The 27397-nt window shown below is 38.3% G+C and overlaps 1 protein-coding gene across 7 annotated transcripts in view; it reads right to left on the bottom strand.

The window, feature by feature from the left end:
* C2CD3 (C2 domain containing 3 centriole elongation regulator) overlaps positions 1 to 27397 on the bottom strand; it is a 148866-nt gene that overhangs the window by 75032 nt on the left and 46437 nt on the right. For all 7 annotated transcript variants that reach the window (XR_007156550.1, XM_047879431.1, XM_047879428.1 and 4 more), the window contains 10 exons: positions 26844 to 26956; positions 20408 to 20526; positions 18083 to 18205; positions 13461 to 13955; positions 10638 to 10789; positions 8605 to 8851; positions 5670 to 5850; positions 4076 to 4259; positions 2025 to 2197; positions 287 to 410 (listed from right to left, as the gene is read on the bottom strand). Coding sequence is in view for 6 of the 7 variants with exons in the window: in XM_047879431.1 (XP_047735387.1) it covers positions 287 to 410; positions 2025 to 2197; positions 4076 to 4259; positions 5670 to 5850; positions 8605 to 8851; positions 10638 to 10789; positions 13461 to 13955; positions 18083 to 18205; positions 20408 to 20526; positions 26844 to 26956 (1911 nt within the window). In the remaining variant the exon portion in view is untranslated. The remainder of the gene's footprint in view (positions 1 to 286; positions 411 to 2024; positions 2198 to 4075; positions 4260 to 5669; positions 5851 to 8604; positions 8852 to 10637; positions 10790 to 13460; positions 13956 to 18082; positions 18206 to 20407; positions 20527 to 26843; positions 26957 to 27397) is intronic.

Here is a 27397-nt window from a genome sequence, read left to right as displayed (position 1 = left end):
CACCCAACGTGGGGCTCCAAGTCATGACCCCAAGATCAAGAGTCACATGCTCTTCTAATTGAGGCAGCCAGGTGCTCCAAGACTGTTGTCCAAAGTCAAGGACCTAAGTTGCTAATAACAGTAAAGTTTGCAAGTGATTTACTCATTTATACTCTTACATGCTTTCTTAAGAGAGAAAGAAAAAAATAAAGTGCTTACTGAACTGGAAATCGTACAAATGAAGTTTTACATATATGAGCATCATATACTGTGTGGACTGCAATGAAAAAACAGGAGGTGGACTTACTTGGCTGCTGCTTGCAGACCACAGGCTCTGATTATCTCAACTGAAATAGAGACAGCTCGGGCAGCAAGAACTCCCTCTGCTGTTCTTGGAGTACGCCTGTATTTTAGGCCCACATCCAGTAAACCTTAAGATTGAGGACAAAAGGAAAAAAGAAAAGTTAGTTGGCACAGTGTCTCTTCTACCAAACCCCAAGTCCTGGTCAGACTTGGGGTTTGGTAGACAATCATTAGGATTGCCTACAATCCTAATGAACAATAAGGGGCATGAGCAGTGAGATAATATGTCCATAGCCAGAATCATTTTATATTATTATACTTTAAGATTAAAAAAGGTAGAACAAAAGTTACTATTTTCATTTCACATCCAAGAAACTATGGCTCAGAGACTGAACTGCTTGTCAAGATCACACAACTATCAGAGGCAGAACTTAATTCCAGATTTTTTAAACTTCCAGTTATCCTTATAGAATTGAGATGGACTCCAGCCTTTCTTCGTTTTTAAACTTTTCCACACTTACACTTCTATCACCTTTGTACCACCACCACCTGAAACATCCTTTACATGCCATCCTTTTATAAAAATTCTACCTTCGTACATTTCAGAGAAAGCTTTACAAGAGAACAGGGGTGCCTGGGTGGCTCAGTTGGTTAAGCATCTGATTTTGGTTCAGGTCATGATCTCATGGTTTGTGAGTTTGAGCTCTGTGTGGGTATCCATGCTGGGAGCGTGGAGCCTGCCTTGGACTCTCTCTCTCTCCCTCTCTCTCTGCCCCTCCCTCACTTGTGCATGCATGTGTGCTCTCTCTCTCTCTCTAAAAAATAAACATTAAAAAAATAATAATAAAAGGGGAGCCTGGGTGGCTAAGTTGGTTGAGCATCTAACTTTGGCTCAGGTCATAATCTTACAATTTGTGGGTTTAAGCCCCATGTCGGGCTCTGTAATGACAGCTCAGAGGCTGGAGCCTGCTGTGGATTCTGTGTCTCCCTCTCTCTCTGCCCCTCCACCACTCACACTCTGTCTCTCTCTCTCTCTCTCTCTCTCTCTCAAAATAAATAAAGCATTTAAAAAAAGTAAAAATACTAATAATATAAAAATAAATAAAATATATTTAAAAAAAAAAGGACAACAGAACAAGCTGATCAGTGACAGGAGTAACAACTCAATCTTAACCATGGCAAGATAAAAACCTCCTGTTGTGGCATACTCTCTAGCAAACATAGTAACTTGATTTAGAAGGCTAATTCTAGTTATCTGATGACATACTTGGAGGGCAGGTCATCCTAATGAAGCAATTAGGATGTAATTCAAAAGTCTAAATTCTAATTAATCTTTTCCAACTTTAAATCCTAACCTCTTCCATCCTTACAGTGAATTCCCAGTTCATGCTAACTGTATTCCACCAATCCCACATCTGCTCATGTTGCCTTGGAATACTAATTCTCTGAATACACCTACACAACACTTAGGATTTATGCTGTGAGGCTTCTTAAATGCTTGCTGAAGTTAAAGGTGAAATGAGACAAACAATAGAGTTCCTGCAAATGTGAATTTTTTAAACTATAGGCAAAATTTGCATACAATACACTTATATATTCATTTTTCTAAGAGAAGGTAGATCATGGTTTTCATCAGATTCTTAAAAGGGTCTCACACAATATGAATAGTCACTACTTATAGAGAAAAGGGATATTTACATGTACTGACTTCAAAAGGGAAGGGCAAACCAGTCTTCAATTACCTGATGACTGGTTCCTCAGTTCCTTCCTGTTCTCAAGCCTGGGAGTTAAAGGGAGATTAAAGGTCTGTATTCCCACATCCTCATGGTGCTGCATGGTTACCATGGCACAGATCCTCGATAATGGCAAGGTTCCTCTGGCAACCATCTGGTCTCTCACGTTAGGATAATAGTATCTGTAAGCCACACAAGCACAAGCTGTTGTTGGAAGAATTAGGTGGATAAATTATTCAATTTGCCCAAGAGATCAGCTTTTGGTATCGAGTTATCTTTGGAGCCTGATTGCTCTGTATTTGTGGTATACAGCTGTGGTCCAATCTGACTGGATTTATTGCCCATCATGTGGAGGAAGAGCTTCATAAATTATACTCTATGTTCAGAACAAAGGCCAGCTTCCTACAAGCTTTCTGTTTGGATATCTGCATCTGACTTAGACTGCTGGGAGTAGCCACTTTTACGAACATACACCCTGGTGCCAGTGAAAGTGGTTCCAAATGGAGCAGTACCAATCTCTTCTATGGCTTCAGGCCTAAGTCCCTCAAATTTAAAGCATCCATTAGTATCTACTGTACTTCCTTCTCTTGTCAAAACATTCCATTCTTTTTTTTTTTTTTTTTTAATTTATTTTTTAAATTTACATCCAAGTTAGTTAGCATATAGTACAACAGTGATTTCAGGAGTAGATTCCTTAATGCCCCTTACCCATTTAGCCCATCCCCTCCTCCAACAACCCCTCCAGTAACCCACTGTCTGTTCTCCATATTTAAGAGTCTCTTATGGGGGCGCCTGGATGGCTCAGTCAGTTAGGCGTCCGATTTCAGCTCAGGTCATGATCTCACAGTTTGTGGGTTCCAGCCCTGCGTCAGGATCCGTGCTGACAGCTCAAAGCCTGGAGCCTGCTTCAGATTCTGTGACTCCCTCTCTCTCTGTCACTTCCCTGCTCATGCTCTGTCTCTCCTTCTCTCTCAAAAATAAATAAAACATTAAAAAAAATTTTTTTAAGTCTTTTATGTTTTGTCACCCTCCCTGTTTTTATATTATTTTTGCTTCCCTTCCCTTATGTTCATCTGTTTTGTGTCTTAAAGTCCTCATATGAGTGAAGTCATATGATATTTGTCTTTCTCTAAATTTTTTTTTTTTTCAACGTTTATTTATTTTTGGGACAGAGAGAGACAGAGCATGAACGGGGGAGGGGCAGAGAGAGAGGGAGACACAGAATCGGAAACAGGCTCCAGGCTCTGAGCCATCAGCCCAGAGCCTGACGCAGGGCTCGAACTCCCGGACCACGAGATCGTGACTGGGCTGAAGTCGGACGCTCAACCGACTGCGCCACCCAGGCGCCCCTATTTGTCTTTCTCTAATTTCGCTTAGCATAATACCCTCTAGTTCCAAAACATTCCATTCTTGTATCAGTTTTAAATGAAACTTAAATTCACCTGACTGTTTTTAGGAAAAGTTTCTGGCAAGTACATGGTACTCTGCCCTAGTCCTGTTGATGCTGTTTCTTATTTTGAATCTATACTCTCTTTGTCACTTCTTGGGCGCAGGGATGCAAAAGAGGCTGAGCCTCTGTATTCATGTCAAGTCTGTTACATGAATGGATTTAAATTTTACAAAGACTACTCTTTGTAAAGAGCTGGAAGACCAGATTATAAGAAATGAGTTTAGAAGTGGGGAGACCAGTAAGGAGGCTATCAGTAAATTAGGCATGATATGATGAGGGCCTGAACTAAATAGGGCAGTAATAAGAAAACAAGTGACTAAATATTTAAGAGCAGTAGGAGGTAAAACTGATAGAACTTCACTTCCAAATGTAACAAGTGGTTAGAAGCATGAGATACAACTGCTCTTAAAGCCTAATAATGTAGCAGATTTAAGTGAAATCTGGAAGAGTCACCAATAAGCCAGGTAATATAAAATAGGGTAGAAAGGATTGCTTAGCTTCCTTATAATTCAAGCTAAGCTTCCTTATAATTCAAACTACGATGTCAAGGGAAGGATGCTCTATGATTGTGCACTTCCTTTCTAGGCACAAAACTGGTTTCACATTATACCTGCACCAGATTTCAAACTGGACTCCACCTCCAGGCATGGGCCCCTGTGCAGAGAAGACACTCAGCAGAAGCCTTTGCACTGGAACTTCAGCTGGCAACAGGAGAGAGTGATGGTGCTCACTATTAAAGATGGGATCTGGAACACAGAGTGTGGTTGCAGATCTGAAAGGCTTCAAAGAGATTCCTTTGGAAAAGAAAAGCAATTCAGAATAATCCAACACATTTAGTGCTTTATCTGTAGCAAGACAGTATGCTAATATTCAATTTCAATTTTATCCTCACAAAACTCCTGTGAGAAAAACAAAGCAACTATTATTATTCCTACTTAACAGACAGGATAGGACATATTGAAGTTACATAGTGAATCCAAAGGTCTTAGAGTTAATAGATCATGCACCTGATACCAGAACCTGTATCTTCTATGTTACTTTTAGCAAGGTCTATTTCCATAGTAGCTATGGTCCCCCAAGGGCTCCATGATAATATAGAAGAAAGAGATCCCTTCATTGCTGGACAATGTCTAAGGGTTGCCATTTCTCCACATCCTTGCCAACACTTGTTAGTTTGATTTTTGTTTTTGCTTAAAAATTATTGCCATCTTGGTGAAAAGATGTGGTATTCTGTGGTGGTTTTGGTTTTCATTCCCTAAATGACTAATGATGCTGAGTATCTTTTCATGTGCTTATTGGCACCATTTATATATCTTAAGAGAAATGTCTATTTAGATTTTCTAAATATTTTTTAATTAGATTGTCTTTTTATTATTATTTGTAAGAGTTCTTTATATATTCTGGATACAAGTTCCTTATTTGAACCCTAAAATCAATACTGGCAGTGCTTTTGCAGTTATATGTGGACATACTCAGAATGCCAAAAAAATCTGAGCCACCTGACTTGATCATTCTCAACTGAGCTAGAACAAGGGGACACTCTGCTTTCTTGTTTTAGCTCTCAGAGATGATGAGACAATGGAAATGGTAGGGGGTAGTGTAGTGTAGTGTAGTGTAGTGCAAGAATATCTGGCTCTGGGGCCAGTTGGATGGGGTCTGAATGCCAACCATGTTATTGTTACTGGGGCAGCCTCAGTCACTTAACACTTCTCTCTTTTGTAAAATAAAGAAAATAGAATCTACTAGGATAAGTTGTTTTAGGATTTACAACTATGATCTATGTGAGATATATATGTACATATTTCTCCTAAGAGCAATGGTTCAGTATTCCCTAATTCAGTGTTTCACGCTGTTATGTTATGTAGAATGTAACTACCTTGAATAATGAGAATCAATTGCATATGTATGGATGATAAGAGTGACCAGGCAAAATATAAATAATGGGATCTAGGTAAAGGGTATATAGAAGTTCTTTGTACTATTTTTGTTAACTTTTCTGTAAATTTGAAATCATATCAAAATAAAAAGCTATAAAAAACAACATAAGAAAGGAAAAATTAAAACTTAGCCCATCTTCTGTACTACCCAGGTAAGACTCGAAACATTTAGGAACTCAAAATTCACTCAGGAAAAAAAAAAAAATCCTAAGTATAGCCAATTAAAGAACCATACAAGAATGAGAAATCCTAACCTCCTAAACCTACCGTTTTCAAGGAACTCAGGTCCTTTTAGCACACTGGATTGAGAGTCTTGAACTGGAAAGTAGTACTGGACATAACAATCTGCTTCTCCCCAGACTGTTGCCTGAAGAGGGGCTAGCCCTTTAACGCTCTCTACGTGGAGCTCAAAGTGATGCTCCATCAATCCATTTCTTTGGTCCTCTGCCTATTAAATGAAACAGAGATACTAGTGAGCTTTAAAGAAAAAAATATTCTTAGAATATTCCTGCTTCTCTACAAAATCTGAGTATAGATGAAGAAATAGTCATAATTAGCTGATACTAAAACAGATACTTAATTCTCATTGTGTATAAATCTCACAACTGCTCAGTGTAATCAGATCCAGCTGGATTTACTCTAGACTGTGAGCCTAGGTCAATATTAGGAAATCCATAAATGTTTCAGTGCATTAAATAGAATAAAGGAAAGAAACATGACTATCTCAATAAATGCTAACAAGGTATTTGATAAAATTCAATCAGCTCCTGATTCTTAGTACATTAAGAATAGGACACATTAAGAATATCTTCTTGTATAAAGAATATAGGGGCGCCTGGGTGGCGCAGTTGGTTAAGCGTCCGACTTCAGCCAGGTCACGATCTCATGGTCTGTGAGTTCGAGCCCCGCGTCAGGCTCTGGGCTGATGGCTCGGAGCCTGGAGCCTGTTTCCGATTCTGTGTCTCTCTCTCTCTCTCTGCCCCTCCCCCGTTCATGCTCTGTCTCTCTCTGTCCGAAAAATAAATAAACGTTGAAAAAAAAAGAATACATATGTGAAGCAAACAGGTATTAATTTACTTACTATTTTTAATGAAGGTTGGAATAACACCAAGACTACTCATTAATGGTAAGGACTAGTCAAGGAGGTCGTGACTATACCATTACTGAAAGTAACTACTACTGATAACAATTTAATGTTTTTATTATTTACTATAGCCAGGCACTGTACTAAGCCTTTGACTGGTAGTAGTTAATTTAACATGTATAGCTAACAACAGTGGAATAAGGGTTTGAACTCAGGTAGTCTGACTCTGGAGCTAAGGCTCTTTACTTCTACTCTATACAGCCTCGACAGACACTAGACAACTGATAACTGGGAATATTCAAAGGGGGGATTCAGGATTCAGATAAAATTGTATGATGTATATGTGTTTAACATTCTAACCATTAATCCCATGAATCTGGAACAGACTGCATAAGGTCTTTGCTTTATTTATCAGCAGTATCTGCTCCAAAACCTTCCTCAGGGAAACAGAAAACTTTCATTTTGATTCCCCAGAAAAGAAAAACAATCTCAGCAGCTACTTAATTTGGCCATACAGTATTACAGTAATAATTCAGTTCTGTAGATGCTGAAATGGATGAGGGACATGAGTATAGGAAGAAAAACAATTTATTTATAGATATCTAATCTTTCAGAGAGTTCTTTTATGCTCATAATGAGTAACATTTTCTAACTTTTGGTATGGAATTTAATGAAAACTGAGTCTACACTGCAAAGTGAGGGCCATATGTAATACCTAAAATAGACTTAGGAATATTATAGGTAAGTTTTCTGTGTTTGTGCTTTTATGTCATTGTCAAATTTAAAAAGCTACTATTATCTATTGGTAGACATTAGTATCTAATAGAAACAGTAAAGAAAAGTTTGGAGTTCATAACATACAAATAAACAATAACCTACTCATAGACATTTTCCTAATAGTTCTTTCTCTGTCATAGACATCACATTTGTCATTCAGATTCAGATTAGAAAATATAACATACTTAAATCATGTGGAAACTGAGATTTGGCTATGCTAGTAAAGACACCAAAGGTAAGATAACAGTAGGACATGACACAGTAGAATGAAGACTGGACTTTGAGTCAGAAGGCCTGTGTCTGAACAGTGATTTTCTCATTCTTAGCTATGTGACCCTGGACAAGTAACATAACCTCTTTGATTCTGTTTCATCACTTAAAAAGAGAATGACAATGACTCACCTCATGTAGTGTTAGGGAAATAAACATGAAAAAGTGTATCAATGTGCTTTCTCAATTGTCCAACACTGTACAAATTATTTTTAAGAATTTACTGGTAGAAAAACAAGGAACTTCACTACAACTTTCCAACTGGATTTGGCTGAGAAACAGAGTAAGATTTACTGGCTTACACTTGGAATCATTCTCAACCTTCTGCCCCATTTCCCCCCCCCTTGATTATCTTAAAAAAAATTTTTTTTTAATGTTTATTTATTTTTGAGAGAGACAGAGACAGAATGCGAGCGGGTTAGGGGCAGTGAGAGAGGGAGACACAGAATTTGAAGCAAGCTCCAAGGCTCCGAGCTGTCAGTACAGAGTCCGATGCGGGGCTTGAACTCACGAGCTGTGAGATCATGACCTGAGCCGAAGTCGGATGCTCAACCAACTGAGCCACCTAGGCACCCCTGATTATCTTTTTTTAATTAAGACTTTTTAAATGCAGTTTTACATTCACCTCAATTTTTTAAAAGGCAATTAATTAACCGTTAGTGAATTAGAGGATTAAGAGGTGGCTGTCCAATTAGAGTTTCTTTATAGATTCAAAAAGCTCAGAGGAACACAGATATACATTTAAATCATAAAAAATAAATAATTCCTTTAATCTACAGCAAGTATTAGGGTGCAAATATGTTTCTTTTCACTAATGAAATAATGATCTGGGGCAATGGTTTCACTAAAACATGCAAGATAAAATGAGATTATGGAACTTAAAATTTGCCAAAACAATAGATCTCGTGCTCTCACCACACACACCAAAAGGTAACAAGGTGAAGTGACTGATAACGTTAATTGGCTTCATTATGGTAACCATTTCATAGTGTTACATATATCAAAACATCACGTTGTATACCTTAAAATGAGATTATGGTTTTTATAAATAATCAAGTGGTTAGTGACTACCATAGTAACAGATGCTATAGACGGCTGGTCCAGAAAATGGGCTGGCCTAGGGCTGAAGGGTGGAAGTGTTCCTTCTTCATTCTTTAATCTTTGTAGTGCCATTATCTGATCTGAAGAACCCATGGCTAAAAAGACACGAAGACTCCCATTTTGGTGGCCTGAGAACACATCAATCACAGGCATGTAGCTGTCAACAGCAACAACTGGGTACTGAGCATCAAGCAGCAGGCGAGAAATTTTGGGATCTCTAGAGGGAGAGAAAGTATGAATGAGCAAATAATAACCATCAATCATGTCTCAGTGTTGCTGCTGCATTTCCTACTTGGCTTATTTTCTCAGTTTGTTAAAAATGGGTCTACAGCTAGAAAAGTAATAGTGGTCTGAAAAAACATCATTCTACCGTAACTCATCAAATAAAAATTCCCAGGCAGATAAGTTCTAATGTAGCAATCTGAAAGCAGGGAATGTGTCTGATTTATCTCTGTTATCATCATGACCCCAAGCCCAGCATCTGGGACTGAGAACTATCCCAGTACAAGCTTATTGAATTGCATTATTTTACAGTGTGGTCAACTTGAAAAAGTATGGACTTTGGTGTCTGGCAGATAAGACTTGGATAATATTACCAATAACATCTTCCATCTATAATCCTTCTAACACTGCAAAGGTTGATATTATCCACTATTAACAGATTAAAAAAGTCCAAATGCTCATCAGACCATGCTAAATCTTAGCTCTGCCACTTAATTGTTGGATGATCTAAGTAATCAACTTAACATTTCTAAGTCTGTTTCGTCTTCTGTAAAATGTAGGTAATAAAACTTCCTCAAAGGGCAGTTAGGACTAAATTGAGGAAACAAATATAAAATACCAACTCCAATACTTAGTACACAATAAGTGCTAGGTACCTGGTAGCTATGATTATTTTATACTCTGTCAGCGAAGAATGGGGTCTAATGAGAAGGGAAGGGAAATACCAGACTACACTAATATCACAAGCAGAAAAAGGGGAAAAAGCCAAAGCCTACAGCTGACAGTGGCATGATTCCAGTAGCACTCCTTAGCCTGACCATGCTCTCCAGTGCTACCATCATAAGTATTTCACTGTTCACAGAAGGCTTACCCATTTATTTTCTCACTGGATTGTCACAATTGTGCCACAGGGGAGACAGGGGGTCTATCATCACCCTCATTTTACAGATGATGAAAATAAAGCCAGAGAGGTTGATTTTTCCAAGTCAAAGGACAAGCTTCCTCATTTGTAAAAAGGGGATAATGATAATACTTCCTGGGTTATAGGAAGGCTCACATGAAACAGTGTACACTAAAGTGTTCTCTGTAAAATGTAAAACACAACATTTAAAACACAGCACCATGAGAAAGCTCTTAGGAAAGAAGTCAGTGCTAAAATAATTAAAAATCAGTACCTTGAACCAAAACAAAAAATTAACAGTCTGTAGTGAGGACAGAAATAACCACCAGATAAATCAATACCCGACTGAGTGATAAGTGAGGTAGAGTGATCAAATCTGTAGGTCCAAAAGACAATACTCAGTAGAGAAATCATGCAGATAGCTGATGGGAATAATCATCATGTTTTTGTGACAGAGATAAACCATTAATTTTGTGAGGTGATAACCTCTGGTAGTAGAGCTTCTTGGTGAAGCAGTAGAACTCTCTGGGTTCTAAGCCTGGTTCTACTACTTACAATATATATAACAAGTTATTTAAATCCTCTGTGCCTCTGTTAACTCATCTGTAAAATAGGGGAAATAAAAGTTACCTGCCTTAGAAAACCGTTGTGAGGATTAAATGACTTGATGTATGAAAGGTTCTTAGCATAGGGCCTAAAACATGGTAAGCAGTATCTGTGAACTGTTTTAACATAGAAAGAGCAGCCACTGTGGTGACAATGAGAAAAGTCCTCCAAGGTATTATTGGGCTAGTCATGTTTGCAAACCCAAAGAATTCCTCTTCAGTCCAAACAAAGTTAAAGATGTAAAGTAAAGAATACTCCAAAAGATCCTATTTACTTGAATGACACGTAAAACTGATGGAGGGGGAGTTTCACCAGCCCGAGCAACTTGTCCTGTCCTGGGCTCTGCACCTTGTTCCAAGTTTCAATTACCATCACATTGTTCTTCAGCCTTTCCAGGTATTTGGAAGACAGAGAGACAGGAATCACCTGGGGAGAGGAACAATCAAAAAAACAACACAAAAACCAACACCTGAGAAAAAGGATCAATTTATACTTTTATTCAACAAGTACTAACTGAAAGCCATGCACAGTGCTAGGAACTGAAGACATTAAAATAAAACCCACTCTGTATTCTCAAGAGAAGCTAGTCTGGTGTAAGAGACCAATTAAGGCCAAATACAAAATGGTAATAGTTCTCTGATGACAAAGGCCATATAGATGGGGCTTTGAGGACACAGACATATCAATGACTGCGCCTGCCTGCCTCATCCAAGCCTTTCTAAGGCAAAATGACCTATTTGTAAATCCCTGCGGAAAGACAGATGTTTCTGGAAGAAAGATGGCTACTGACTAGACAAGGGTTGAGCACCTAATCAAAGGGCAGCCAGCCCACTGGTTGGATGCAATGGCCTAATGCTAAAAGCTCCGCCCAATCTTCTGTAATGGTAAATAACAAGTCAACTATTCATTTGGATTTCCAATGTAAAATTATTTGAGAACTGGCCAGCCAGCTGGTAGATGAAAGAGAAAGAAAAGTCACAAAGAGAAGCAGAGATCTGCAGCCAAGAGTGAGTCTGTTTCCTTAATGGCAGAATGAAGGGCCCACCAATTTGAAGTGACCTAAGCTGCAGTATAACTGCATCAGCAGAGAAGAGATAAGCCCCATGATAAAATCAATAGAACATGAAAGGAAAAAGGGTGAAATCAGAAATTAGGTAAGGCAAGATGACAGAAAGACACTAGAAGAGCAGAGATCCTGAGCAGACCTACTTTTGTATCCATCTAAGAAACTCCAATTACATAAGGTACCTGAGCACATTTCTGTTCTGTGAAACTAAAAAAACTAAAACATAGCGACCTAACCTACAAAGGAGAGATTTCAGAGAAAGCTGCTGGCAGAAAGTAACACTAAATTCTTAGGGATAAGCAGAATAAAGTTAACTTGTCTAAAAGGTTCTACCTAATAGGAGTCATGAAGGGTGAGAAGGAAATGTAAGGCAGAGGAAAAGCACACGAAAAGACACAGAGGTAGGGAAAAAGAACATTTAGGAAACTGCAAGTAGCTGAGCATAGCTGGACTATCTAGTGTGAAGGGAGGAGTGACAGGAGTAGAGACTGGAGAAGTACAGTCAGGCAGTTGTTAAATGGGCTTATAGTCCAAACTAAACTTCTTACCTACTCTGAAGGCTATGGGGAATTACTGAAAAGTCTAAACCAGGGGAATAAAATACTCAGGTTAATATTTTAGAAAGATCATTCCTATTGGTACAAAAAGGAATGGACATGGAGAGACCAGAAACAGACTAGACTGAAGGCTATCTGGAATGAGAAAGAGGGCCTGAATGAAAGCAGTAGCAATCGGGTTGAGTGGGAGGATTTCGTCTGGAGAATGAAGTTTGCAGCATCTATTGGATTTGGTGAATAATTATGTAATAAAGAATCAAGGATACCTTTCAGGTTCTGCTCGGGTTTCTGAGTAGATTACAATATGAATTAAGGCAGATAGGAGGAGGAACAGATCTGGAAGGAATAATAAATTCAGATTCAGACACATTTGAATTCCTTCTTTCATTTACATACCTTTACTGAATACCTGTGATATGCCAGGCCGTGCATTAGGTGCCAAGTGTAAAGTGCTTTTGAGACATTTGGGCATGATGACCAGCAGTTACATAGAGAGATCAGAAACCTGAGGGAATGTCTGGCCTACATGGAAGTATAGATTTGGAAGTTATCTTCATAAAAATAATAGATGAAGCTATGGGAGTGGAAGGAGTGACCATGGGAAAAGCGGGTTGGTTTGGAACAGTGCCAAGAATAAGAGTAATGCAGAGGAGTACCAGTAATTAAAGGTAAAAGAAAGGGAGAAAGAAGTGCTGGGGCCACCACTCGTTTCCTAGTTTTCCTGCTGTCCCAAAGACCAAAAAAGAGCTGTTGTTGATTCAGGAAGAAAATAAGAGAGTGGAGTTACAAAAATCAAGAAAGGAAACGATTTTTTTTTTTTTAAAGTTTGTTTATTTTGACAGAGCAAGAGAAGAGAACATAAGCTGGGCAAGGACAGAGAGAGGGGGGTGGAGAGAGAGAATCCCAAGCAGGTTCTGCACTGTCACCACAGAGCCCAATATAGGGCTCAACCTCATAAACTGTGAGATCATGAACTGAGCAAAAATCAAGAGTCAGACATTTAACCAACTGAGCTGCCTAGGCTCCCCTAAACAGGAAATAATTTAAGCAATAGCATCAAATTCTACAGAGAAATCAAGCCAGATAAGTATTAAAACAAGTAGAGGAATAAATTAGAGAAAAAATTAAAAAAACAAAAAGCTTGGAGATACAGAAAAGAAAGGGGAAAGTTTAGTTCTAGAGGAAGGATAAAGGAATAGAATTCATAACTCAGGCAAAAGAAACAGTGGGAAACCACAACAATTGAGACAGAAGAAAATGAAGCCACAAAAAGTTTTAAAATGTTGATAGTGTCTTTTCCTCTTCCCATCCCATAGTGGGAATGGATCTGCATACCAGCTAATTACAAAGGTCTCTCCCAGTCTGAACATTCTAGGTTTCCGTTATAATGGAATTATGATTTGGGAAACATACTTGTCTCCCACCTCCATATAGCCCTAATAGATATAGAAGGTTAAGATATGTACAAAGTTACCTGAGAAAAGTTGAAGACTGGTTGTGTTGTGCCCCATGCGATGATAGATCTGGTGACTTCCTCTGTGCTGAAAAGTTTGCAATTTAAATAAACATTGCATGGCGGAGGTTTGTCAGATTCTCCAGTAATGAAATCTTTCCCATCGGCCACCATCAACAGCACATGCAACAGCAAAGCACTCTCTTTTGTTGACCCATCTGTCTGATTTGCTAAATTGTGAGAGGCTGGCACAGCCATGAAGGTTGAAGGATTTGGCACAACAGGGCTTGGTGACTTTGGGTTGGAGAGTATCAAATTCTGTACTTTCTTTGCAACTTCTTCGTGAATTTGATTTAGGTTCTCTGGATTTTTAGTACAGGTAACATGTTGACCAGGTTCTGATAATGTCTTATCTGGACTTGTAAGAGTACAAAGGGGGCCATGTTGGGTGCTGTTACGTAATTTAGTATTCACACAAGTGAAATCCTTGTTATGTATAACAAGCTCCACAGTTACCTATAAAAACAAAAGGAAGAGAGTTAGTGGGCCTTCCGAAATCAGAATCAGAATTTTGGAGCTAGAGGCAAATCAGATTATTAGAAAGTAATTAACTCATTCTCAAATACCATAATAGTAGGAACACTAACAGTCGGTATATACATTACATTATCAGGATTAAGAAAAGCTAGACAGATGATTTGTCAACAATATAAGCTGAGCCTAGAACATCATCTTGTGCCAGAAAATAAGGATGTGCTCAGAAAAGGATGCAGACATATCAAAAGAACACAGAATTCAGTCAAAGGAGCTCACATGGGCCAAATCTGGGACAATTTGAGCATCAAAAAGAACAATAATAGCAATGGACAATAACACTGAATAATGTAAAAAACCATGAGTCTATACCGATACAAACAAACATGGGAGAAGGGACAACTCTTCTGTATAGTAGAATGCAATTAGTAAATACATAAGGAATGGAGGAGTTAGAAAATCATCATCTTACAATCATTATAGTAATAAGTGATTCAGGTAAACCACAGTGGAAGACACTCTACACATAAAAGGTCTCACTTAAAAAAAAATCAAAGTACTGAAAGACAAAGAAAGGTTGCAAAACTGTTCTAGACTAAAGGAGATTAGAGAGACACGACAAATGTAATGGATAATCCTGGAATGGAAAAAAAAATTCTTTATATGGAAGTATTGGCACAATTAGTGAAACTTGCATATGGACTACAGACATTATCAATGTTAACTCTATTTTTATAATTGTATAGTGTTTTGTATAATGTTCTTGTTCTTAGGAAATATAAGAATTTAGGGGGGAAAGAGGCATGATGTCTATAACATATTCTCAAATACTTCAGAACAAAAATAGTGTGTGGGTGTGGGGGAGAGTGCATAGGGAGACAAAGAAAGACAGGAAGAAAGGAAAGGCAGGAGGTAGATAATTATAAAGCAAATGTGACAAATGTTAGTAATTGGGGAGTCTAGGTAAAGGGTATGTGAATTCTTTGTTCTATATTTGCAATTTTTCTCTAAGTTTGAAGTTATTAGGGATAAAGGGGACTTGCTGTTCCCTTTATTTAAAATCCACAGCAAAGTTATTTCACTCTATTGAATACGGACAGCAATCTATCTACAACAGTACTTCTCTCAACAGAACCAGGACAGAAACAATTTCTAGTCCATCAGTTCTATTAATTCCTCTTTTCTGGTTTTAACCTTGCAGTCCAGAATGAATGAGGCAAACAGAAAATAAAATTTTGATAGGGGAAGAGTAATGTGATACTAATTTTTTGCAATGACAATCACACAAGTCCTTAAAACTAACTGGTATTTATTATCAAGAAGACCAGGAAGGAGGCAGAGAGGGCTTTCAAGAGGAGGCAGCAGCGTGAAAATCAAGATTAAAAGCATGGAGGTATGAACCATCATGATACCTTACTAATTCTTTACATAGTTTGATATGGCTACTGGTAATGAAGCTGCAAGTGGTATGTTAGGGCCACATAGTGAGCCCTGTATTTTATCTTTTGGATAATGGAGAGCCATGGAAATGACATGGGTATGGCTGTGATAATTAAAAAAAGATGTTTTTTTTATAAAAAATTTTTTTTTTTAATTTTCTGAGAGACAGGGTGAGACAGAGCATGAGCAGGGGAGGGGAAGAAAGAGGGGGAGACCAGAATCTAAAGCAGGCTCTAGGCTCTCAGCTGTCAACACAGAACCTGACATGGGTCTTGAACTCACTAACCACGAGATCATGACCTGAACTGAAGTCAAAAGCTTAACTGACTGAGCCATCCAGGTGCCCCTGGCTGTGATTTTAAAAGCTCACCAGGACAATAAGACAAAGCCATACTGAAGCTACACATTCAAATTCTGCTACCTAAGAAATCCTGCAGCTTCTTAATACAAGGAAAGAACCCTCTCTCCAACGAATTATATATCAGAATTCATTCCACCAGGCCACAAACTCAGTCACTTTTCTCCTTGTTCCCTGTCACTACTCTAGTCCAAGCCATCAATTATCTCTTTCCTAGACTAATTCAACAGTCTCCCTATTTTTCTTCTTGCCCCCCACAGTTATCTTTTAAAAATGTAAATCAGGGGCACCTGGGTGGTTCAGTCGGTTAAGCTTCCGACTTCAGCTCAGGTCATGATTTCACGGTTTGTGGGTTTGAGCCCCACATCAGGCTCTGTGCTGACAGCAAGGAGCCTGCTTGAGATTCTCTCCCTCTCTCTCTGCCCCTCCCTGACTCACACTCTCTCAAAATAAATAAACTTAAAAAAAAAGTCAATCAGATGTTTTTCTCATACTTCAAAGTCCTTTCGTGGCTCTTACGATAAAATCTACACTCTATGCTGACCTACAAAACTCTGAATGATATGGCTACTGAGTGCCTGTCCAATCTTACTCTCTACCATTCTCCTTCTTGGCTCACTATTATATGGCAACATTCTTGCTTTACGGCCTTTGCCTATGTTATTCCCTTTCTCTGGAATGATCTTTCCTCTGCTTTTTACTTGGTGGCCTCTTCTCCTTCTTCATATCTTACCTAAAATGTTACTTTCTTAGAGAGACCTTCTCTGACCACCATTGTCTATTTCCTCCCAGGTATTCACTATTATATCATACTGTTTATTTTCTTCACAGTAATTCTGCTGCCCTGTTTTTTTTTCAACATATGAAATTTATTGTCAAATGGGTTTCCATACAACACCCAGCGCTCATCCCAAAAGGTGCCCTCCTAAATACACATTACCCACCCTCCACTCCCTCCCACCCCCCATCAACCCTAAGTTTGTTCTCAGTTTTTAAGAGTCTCTTATGCTTTGGCTCTCTCCCACTCTAACCTCTTTTTCTTTTTCCTTTCCCTCCCCCATGGGTTTCTGTTAAGTTTCTCAGGATCCACATAAGAGTGAAAACATATGGTATCTGTCTTTCCCTGTATGGCTTATTTCACTTAGCATAACACTCTCCAGTTTCATCCACGTTGCTACAAAGGGCCATATTTCATTCTTTCTCATTGCCACGTAGTACTCCATTGTGTATATAAACCACAATTTCTTTATCCATTCATCAGTTGATGGACATTTAGGCTCTTTCCATAATTTGGCTATTGTTGAGAATGCTGCTATAAACATTGGGGTACAAGTGCCCCTATGCAGCAGTACTCCTGTATCCCTTGGGTAAATTCCTAGCAGTGCTATTGCTGGGTCATAGGGTAGGTCTATTTTTAATTTTTTGAGGAACCTCCACACTGTTTTCCAGAGTGGCTGCACCAATTTGCATTCCCACCAACAGTGCAAGAGGGTTCCTGTTTCTCCACATCCTCGCCAGCATCTATAGTCTCCTGATTTGTTCATTTTGGCCACTCTGACAGGCGTGAGGTGATATCTGAGTGTGGTTTTGATTTGTATTTCCCTGATGAGGAGCGACGTTGAGCATCTTTTCATGTGCCTGTTGGCCATCCGGATGTCTTCTTTAGAGAAGTGTCTATTCATGTTTCCTGCCCATTTCTTCGCTGGATTATTTGTTTTTCGGGTGTGGAGTTTGGTGAGCTCTTTATAGATTTTGGATACTAGCCCTTTGTCCAATATGTCATTTGCAAATATCTTTTCCCATTCCGTTGGTTGGCTTTTAGTTTTGTTGGTTGTTTCCTTTGCTGTGCAGAAGCTTTTTATCTTCATAAGGTCCCAGTAGTTCATTTTTGCTTTTAATTCCCTTGCCTTTGGGGATGTGTCAAGTAAGAAATTGCTGTGGCTGAGGTCAGAGAGGTCTTTTCCTGCTTTCTCCTCTAGGGTTTTGATGGTTTCCTGTCTCACATTCAGGTCCTTTATCCATTTTGAGTTTATTTTTGTGAATCGTGTGAGAAAGTGGTCTAGTTTCAATCTTCTGCATGTTGCTGTCCAGTTCTCCCAGCACTATTTGTTAAAAAGACTGTCTTTTTTCCATTGGATGGTTCTTTCCTGCTTTGTCAAAAATTAGTTGGCCATACGTTTGTGGGTCTACTTCTGGTCTGGTGCCCTATTTTAACAGAAGTGCAAGAGGAGAGGCCCTGATTTTCTTATTCATGCTAGCCAGTGATGGATGCTCTGTAAATACCTGACTACCTGAATGTATATCTATGTACCTTAAGGGGGCCAAGTGGAGTCTGACCATTTTCCTGTCGCACTGGAAGCTGGTTACTGAAAGAAAGCAACTCAGACTGAATGACACTTCGTAAAGGCATTGATGCAGATCCAATGACTTCTGGCTGAGAGAAGGAAAGAAAAAATTCAGGTTAACTAAAGGCAAGCCACGGGAGATTTTAACTGAAGTGACAACATAGGACAGCTTAGAAGAGAACCCATGCTTTATGAAGTAAATAGCTTAACTATTTGGCGAAGGCAACTTTAAGTGGGAATCTATATTCTGTCATATTTTGGTCCCCATTCTGGGTTTTATTACTTCTCCCTGGAAGATTATAGAGAGTTTCATAAGTCACCAAGAGTTTGGAAGATTATTTTTTTTTAAGAGTTAATGCTTTACAAAAAGTTTTCAACTTCACTAATAAAAATAAAAAAATAAAATTTAGATGATACAAATTTTTGCCATTAAGCTAGTAAAATTACAGAACTTAATATATCTCATGCTATCAAGGTTATGGAAAAACAGAGGCTATCGTATGTGTGAAGCTGGGAATACAAACTGGCAACATACTTCTGGACTGCAAATTTGGCAATAAAAATATTCACTCTTTTTTTTTTTAAAGTTTATTTATTTACTTATTTTGGGGGGAGGGAGGAGCAGAGAGAGAGGGAGAGAGAGAACCCCAAGCAGGCTCTGCACTGTCAGCTCAGAGACTAATGTGGGGCTCAATCTCATGAACTGGGAGATCGTGACCTGAGCCAAAATCAAAAGTCAGACATGCTCAACTGACTGAACCACTCAGGTGCCCCTTAAATATTTACTCTTTTGGGGCGCCTGGGTGGCTAAGTCAGTTAAGTGTCTGACTTCAGCTCAGGTCATGATCTCACGGTTCGTGGGTTCAAGCCCCGCATCAGGCTCTGTGGTGACAGCTAACAGCCCAGGGCCTGTTTCAGATTCTGTGTCTCCCTCTCTCTCTGCCCCTCCCCCACTCGCTCTCTGTCTCCCTCTGTCTCAAAACTAAGCATTAAAAAAAAAAATTAAAAAATATACTCTTTAGCTTAGTAATTGCTTCTGGGAATTTATACTAAAGAAATAAGAAACACATATAAAACTTACACACAAATATATCTTAAATGTTTAAATGTCTTAAAAATTAACAATTAGAACTAGAGGTCCAATAATCAGGAATTATTAATTATAGACCATACTGCTACAATGCAATAATATGTAGCCATTAAAATGATGTTTACAAAAAGTCTGAAATAATATGACCAATATCTGTTTTGATGTTTGGTAAAATAGGGTATTAAGTTACATATAGTAAATCTTCAAATATTTATAAAGATAATGTTAAACTTTTTAAAAAGTAGGATAAACGCTGTATACAAAGTTATCCTAATACTGCCAAAGATTTACACATGTATTGTATTCATTTGGAAAAAGCAAAGGGAAAACAAATATTAACAATAGTTATTTCTTGGCGATGGGATTATAGACAATTTTTGCTTTTCAAAAATATTTTTTCAAGTTCTCTGCAAAACACATGTATAATTCTCTTATTAGAAAGAAGTCATTAGCTAGATGATTCAATGTAAATATACTGAAATGTTTACAGAGGTTGTCTTGAGGTTGTAGAATTATCTTGTATTATTTATATCCTCTGAAAAAACAAAAAAACCTCAAGCTATATTCCTCATGCGATCCATACCAAAGAAGAGGTCAAAGATTAAAAAGGCTACTGTTTAACAAAAAACTGTTCATGACATAGTTTATTGATTTATGTTGTGCCAACTGCAAGTGCATTTGATAAACTTGGAATAAGCTGGTCAAAACTGCTATCCACATTATCTTTTCTTGGATCTCTACATATTCTGCCTGGAAATAGGAAATAGAGTCTTAAATTAAGGCTAATAACCTATATCAATCTAAGTAGTCACCTCTCTGTAAGCAGGGAATACAGTGAAAAGGTTAAGAACTTAGGATCTGAAGTCAGAAAACTTGAGATGGAGTTCTGCCTGGCTTTGTCTTTTATTAGCTTGTGTGATCTTAGACAAGTTACTAAACTTCACTAAATCTCAGTTTGTCTGTAAAATAAAGATAATAATGTACCTAATTCACAGAGTTGTAATGATTAAATTTGATAGTGTGTTCGTGTAGTGCTTTTAGCATATCTGACTTGTAACAAATAGTAAACAGAAATTAGAAATAAGTTATTAGTGCCGTTTGAGCCTGGAGAAATTCCTAGTTTAGGTAGGAATATAATTTTAAGTATGCTCTAATTCCTTAGTATAAATGGTAAGGCAAAGGTTAAAAAGACTTGAGATACCTTTTTCTGTGGGGTTTTCTTTGTGTAAATTTGGAAAGTGAGGTTGGAATTCCACCAGTGTTCTATCATTGGGCCACCAAACTGTACTGGAAACACAGATCGCTGCTGGAATTTCACCACTGTAAGGAGAATCAAACACATAAGCACATGTCAGCCTACCCAACTGGAGCCATCATCAATCCATGCTTTGACACCACCCACCCACCTCCTTTTTGATCTAACTAAAATCTCTTTCAGAAATCTAGCCCGTGTAATTTCCTAAAGGTGTTAGTGTTATAGGGATTTAAGGAGCAGATACAAAGAGAAAACCCTAGGTATGACACATGGAAGATAAGCAGTGCTATGTTGCTCTAGTTTTGCTATGAGAAATTCATGTCAAGCACATGAGCACAGGATGCGAAAAAAAGAGATCTTCACTGGGTGTAAGGTAATATGGTTTATTGTTTTTAAAAGACAAGTGGGTAAGCAGTATAACAAAAGAAGGGGGTGGGCTGGAGGTGGGACAATGAGGGATAAATGAAGAGAATTGAATCAAAAAGTGTAACAACAAAAATGAGTTTAGCTTCTGGCTGAAGACTAGGGGAGGGGACTCCTACTATCATATTCACACAGGGTGCCAGGTACTGATGTTACTTGGCAGTGTTAGGCAGGGTAAAGCTGTCTCTTAGATGGAAGGGAAGGGGTTTCTGCTGTAATAACAAGTGTAAATGGGATAATGTAGTATTTGAGTTTGTGCTCACTGCTATGGGGCTTTAACAGATTAAAAAAAAAAAAGGAATCTGGGATTAGAATCAAAGAATGTAAGTTCCAGCTCCAGTTCTGTTACTTGCTAGTGACCACCTCAACCACAATTTACCACCTGTAAAATGACCTTCCTGTTCATTCACTTCTATACTCTTAAAATGGATGTGGAGGGGCGCCTGGGTGGCGCAGTCGGTTAAGCGTCCGACTTCAGCCAGGTCACGATCTCGCGGTCCGTGAGTTCGAGCCCCGTGTCAGGCTCTGGGCTGATGGCTCGGAGCCTGGAGCCTGTTTCCGATTCTGTGTCTCCCTCTCTCTCTGCCCCTCCCCCGTTCATGCTCTGTCTCTCTCTGTCCCAAAAATAAATGTTGAAAAAAAATATTAAAAAAAAAAAAAAATGGATGTGGAAAACCTTCACAAGGCCCAGTTACAGAGAGACTTGCTACCTCTGGTATTCATTCAAACTGCTCATTTTGGTCTACTGATCAATTTTATTCATCTTTGCCATCATTTTTTTAACTTTATTTTTTCTATGTTCTTAAAAACTTTTAAAAAATAAAACGTTTATTTTTTAACGTTTATTTATTATTTAGAAACAGAAAGAGGCAGAGCATGAGCATGGGAGGAGCAGAGAGAAGGGGGAGACACAGAATCTGAATTAGGCTCCAGGTTCTGAGCTGTCAGCACAGAGCCCGATGTGGGGCTCAAACTCACAAACCAAGAGATCACGACCTGAGCCGAAGTCGGAGGATTAACTGACTGAGCCACCCAGATGCCCCAACAAAAAAAAATTTTTTTAAGTTATTTATTTTGAGAGAGAGTGCACACAGGTGCGAGTTGGGGAGGGGAAGAGAGACAGAATCCCAAGCAGGCTCAGCACTGTCAGCACAGATCTCAGCACTATGATCCTAAGCCAAAATCAAAAGTCAGATGTTTGACCAACTGAGCCACTCAGGCGTCCCTCATCTTTGCCATCTTAATTCTTGACTCTGTATACTTCTCTTGGTACTCATAAATAGGATCTGGGTCTTCTAATCTGGATCCACACAGGAACTGTGAACAAAAGGTCTGGGCCCAGGAAACCCACACCCAAGAGACCAGTTTCCTCAATTTTCCTACCAGGAGAAGGGAAGTAAGACAACACCCATAGCTCATCAGTGTGCTGAAAGGACTGAGGTAATAGATGAAAAAGCACTGTGGATACCAAAAAGTCTTTTTTGTACAAACAAAACTATTTCATTCAGATTTTTCCTCACCATCTAGGTACATTTTTAGCACTATGTTATCTTAACTGTTTCTAAAGCTTGTGTTTTTGTTTTTACCACCATAAAAAGCGAGTTAGGTAACAATGGAAAAAGAAATCACGTAAATAAATTGCTAAACAATGTCCCAGAGAAGTTATTTTTTAAGAGCTGGAAGGGTGGAAAATAAGAGTTGGAAGGTTATCTTGAAAATACCTAGTCCAATGCATGTTACTGTTAAGAGAGGCCCACAGATGAAAAAAGTGATTTGCCTAAGGTCATACGATTAGTGTGTGGTATAAACAGAACTAGAATTCTGTCTTCTAATTCCTGGCTTGATGCTTATTCCACACTTCCAATATGATCTTTTACAGAAGGACATGGGGAGAACTCAACTACCGTGGCCAACAATAATGACAGTAATAACTGAAAAGCAATACAGACTAAGAGCACAGAGCTTGGAATATAAAATGTTCTAGGTTCAAATTCTAGTTGACCAATAAGCCAGTTGTATGATCTTAGACAAGATACTTGATTGTTGTTGTGTGTTTGTGTTTTAATTTATGAGTGAGACAGTCATAAAGGACTGAGTTGTTTTTTTTTTTTTTTTATGAAAATCAGTTAAATGGTTAATGTATATAAAACACTGAGTTGAATTCTTGGCATGTAGTTTAGTGCCCCGTAAACGTGAGCTACTATTTGTTACATACTATTTTAGAGATTAATGCTTTTATATTCATTATCCCATTTGACTGTCTATCAATCCCTTGTGTCCTTGCTTTGCAGGTACTACATTAACTGAAACTCATGTGCCCTTGCTGTAGCTCAATTTTATAGATGGGGAAACTGAGGCTCAGAGAAATTTTAAGAAAATCACCAGATGTGACACAGGTAGATGGAGATAGAAGCGAAGACCTGAGAAAATGATCCAACATTTTTCTCTGCATATAGGGGTTTGATAAGTTTTAAGCATATTAAAGCTCCTCAAACATACTTTCAACCAGCAGGATCAATTAGGCATTCCTGAATGCTCTGAACAAACCTCCATAACAGCTTCTGTTGCTGTCAATAATTTAAGCGTTCAGCCAGAAGTAAACATATGAAAAATTTTAAATGCCCTAATTCTTCCTTTAAGGTGATGGGGAAAGTAACACCAACACATCCTAGTAAAAATATATTAAATTACTTTAAGTGCTGTTTTTAAGAGTAAATAAGTATTTTTAAATTTTTTTTTTTCAACGTTTATTTATTTTTGGGACAGAGAGAGACAGAGCATGAACGGGGGAGGGGCAGAGAGAGAGGGAGACACAGAATCGGAAGCAGGCTCCAGGCTCTGAGCCATCAGCCCAGAGCCTGACACGGGGCTCGAACTCACGGACCGCGAGATCGTGACCTGGCTGAAGTCAGATGCTTAACCGACTGCGCCACCCAGGCGCCCCGAGTAAATAAGTATTTTTAATGTTTGTGCTGGATATACTCACATCAAATGAGAAATGATGCATGTACAAAATTATTCTACTGAGGTACCATTTTAACAGTAAGATTGAAATAACTTAAATATTGATATATTAATCAAGGCATGTTTATTTTTTTAATGTTTATTTAGTTTTGAGAGAGTGCGAGTGGGGGAGGTACAGAGAGAAAGATGGGACAAAGGATCCAAAGTGAGATCTGCGCTGACAGCAGAGAACCTGATACAGGGCTCAAACCCACGAACCATGAGATTATGACCTGAGCTGAAGTCGATGCTCAAGTGACTGAGCCACCCAGGTACCTCACAATAAAGGGTGTTTAAATTATGGCATATGCATACAATGGAATATTATGACTCAGAAAGGACTAATGAAAAAATTACTAAGATACACTCTTAAAGACAAGGTGCAGAACAGTGCATATAGTATGCTAATACTTGGGTAAAAATAGGAGGGCGAGAAAGGATAAACATATTTGCTTACATATGCATAAAATATCTTAGTAATAATATAAAATTTACAACACTGCCTACAAAGATTTTGAACCAAGTAAATGGATTATATCTAGTTAAAATAATAAATAGGGGCACCTGGATGGCTTAGCCAGTTAAGTGTCTGAATCTCAATTTCAGTTTAGGTCATTATCTCATGATTCTTGAGTTCAAGCCCATGTTGGGCTCTGTGCTGACAGCCTGGAGCCTGCTTGGGGTTCGTTCGTTATCTGTCTCTCTCTCTCTCTCTCTCTCTCTCTCTCTCTCTCTCTCCCTCTCCCTCTCCCTCTCTCCCTCTCTCCCTCTCTCCCTCTCTCTCTGCCCCTCCCCTGCTCATGCTATCTTTCTCTTTCAAAATAAATAAATAAACATTAAAAATAAATAAATGAAACAAAATAAAAATTTAAAAATCCAATGTTACCATGCCATATAGGAAAGTCACTTGAATGTATAGGAGAACTAGAATCATATCTCTTACTTCTCAAATTAGCTCCCAGAGAAAGAATTCCACACTGATGAACAAATCATGGATTAAATTGAATAACCAAGGCAAAGATATTCACAAAATCTGTTAGAAAGTTATATAACTTTGGATGACAGGAACATAAATGTTTATTATAGTACCCTTTTAAGCCTTTTACTTTTTTGTAAAAATACTTAAAATAGAAAAAAAAAGACAATACCAAAAGTGCATGCAACAAAAGAAAAACTAAACTGGACTACAGCAAAATTTAAAACTTTTGTGCTATAAGTGATACTTTTTAGAAAGTGAAAGGACAGCCTGTTAATGAGAGAAGATATTTGAAAATCATAGCTCTCATAAGGGTCCTATATCCAGAATGTATAAAGAATTCTTACAACCCAGTAACAAAAACTTAAAAATGGCCAAAGGACTGCAACATTTCTCCATGATATACAAATGGACAGTAAGCACATGAAAACATACTCAACATCATTAATCATAGGGTAATACAAATCAAAACCCCAGGGAAGGGCATCTGGGTGGCTCAGTCAGTTAAGTGTCTGACTCTTGATTTCAGCTCAGGTCATGTTCTCACAGTTCGTGGGATTGTGCCCTGCGTTGGGCTCTGTGTTGACAGCACAGAGTCTGCTTAGGATTCTCTCTCTCTCTCTCTCTCTCTCAAAATAAGTAAGTTTTTTTTTTTTAATTAAAAAACCAACCAACCAACCAAACAAACCAAAACCCCACAGTGAGACAGTACTTCATAATCCCTAAAATGGTTAAAATAAAAAATAATGAAAGACAACAAGTTTTGGAGAAGATGTGGAGAACTGGAACCCTCCACACATAGTTGCTAAGAATGTAAAATGGTGGAGCAGCTGTTGAAAACTGGCAGTTCTTCAAAAAGTTAAAACATACAGTTATCATATGACTCAGCAATTCCACTGTTAGGTATATACCCAAGGGAAATGAAAGTGTATGTCTACACAAAAACATGTACACTAATGTTCATAAGCATTATCCACAATAGCCAAAAAAGCAGAAACAACCCAAATGCCCATCAGCTGATGAATGGATAAACAAATGTGGTATAGCCATACAAGTAAATATTATATAGCCATAAAAAGGAGCAAAGTACTGAAACATGCCATAACATAGAGCAAATTTGGAAATATGGTAAGTCAAAGAAGCCAGTTACAAAAATCACATATTGTATGATTCCATTTATATGAAATGCCCAGAGTAAAATCATAGACAAAAAATAGATTAGGGGTTGCTTAGTGCAGGTGTGGGTGGAGACAGGAAAATGAGGAATGAATGCTAATGAGTAAGGAATTTCTTTTGAAGTGATGAAAATGTTCTAAATTAGATCATGATGATTACACAACACTTCGAATATAATAAAAATGATTGAATTCTTCAGTGGGTTCAATGAACACTTCAAATAGCTAAACTGTATAGTATGTGATTGTATCTTGATAAAGCTGTTTTAAAAAGAAGAATAAAAGAGGGGTGCTTGGGTGGCTCAGTCAGTTAAGCATCCAACTTTGGCTCAGGTCACGATCTTGTGGTTCACGGGTTTGAGCCCTGTGTCAGGCTCTGTGCTGACAGCTCGGAGCCTGGAGCCTGCTTCTGATTCCGTGTCTTCCTCTCTTTCTGCCTCTCCCCTGTTTGCACTCTGTCTCTCTCTCTCTCTCTCTCTCTCTCCCCCTCAAAAATAAATAAACATTAAAAAAATTTTTTTAATAAAAAATAGAAGAAAAATGGCAATAGTTGAACAAACATGCTCTAAGCATCAGGAGTTCTGCATTCTAGTCTCAGGTATGTTACTGACTTCCTGACTTGAATCAGAAGAGTCCTAGCACCTCTAGGCCAGTTTTCTCACTTATAAAATAAAGGAATTAGAGTAGATTCATCTCAAAATACTTTCTAAGATTCTATGGTACTATAAAAGTCAGATGAGTATTTAGGGATTGAAAAATTCTTCCACAGCCAAAATGTCTAAGGTGCAGAAAACCAGTCTCTTACTTCCATCTGTAATTTTACTGGAGGCAAGTCGAACGACCTCAGTGATCAAAGCTGTTTTTCCCAATCCACCTTTAGAAAAGCCCACAGGAAAGTGATATTCCACAAAGAAGGTGCTAAAAATCAAAACCAAAAAAGGTGATTAAAACATAAACCAAATAACAAACGTATTTACTGTCTGATCAATCCTACATATCTTTCAAGGTCCTATTTTCAGCACCTCAGATCCTCAGAGGCCCTATCTCTTCTCTTCAAAGGCTTCAGCTAGTCCTTTCAGGCAGAACTTCCTGTGCTCCCATAGTTTGCGCTCTCTCTCTCTCTGTCTATTACTGACACATAATTGACATATAACATTGTATTAGTTTCAGGCATATAGCATAATGATTTGACTTTTGTATATGTTGGAAAATGATCACCATAGTAAGTCTAAAATTTTCTACAGCACTTTAAATATAACACACCTATTTTGGCTCCTATATTCCTGTGTTATATAGATAGCCATTTAAATGTGTTTCTTTTCTGACTATAAAGTATGTAACAACAGAGTCAGGGTCTTA

Source organism: Prionailurus viverrinus, chromosome D1 (genome assembly GCF_022837055.1).
Source record: "Prionailurus viverrinus isolate Anna chromosome D1, UM_Priviv_1.0, whole genome shotgun sequence".
Lineage (NCBI taxonomy): Eukaryota > Metazoa > Chordata > Mammalia > Carnivora > Felidae > Prionailurus > Prionailurus viverrinus.
The sequence above is the reverse complement of the archived record's forward strand: the minus strand, read 5'-3'. Positions and strand labels throughout refer to the sequence as shown.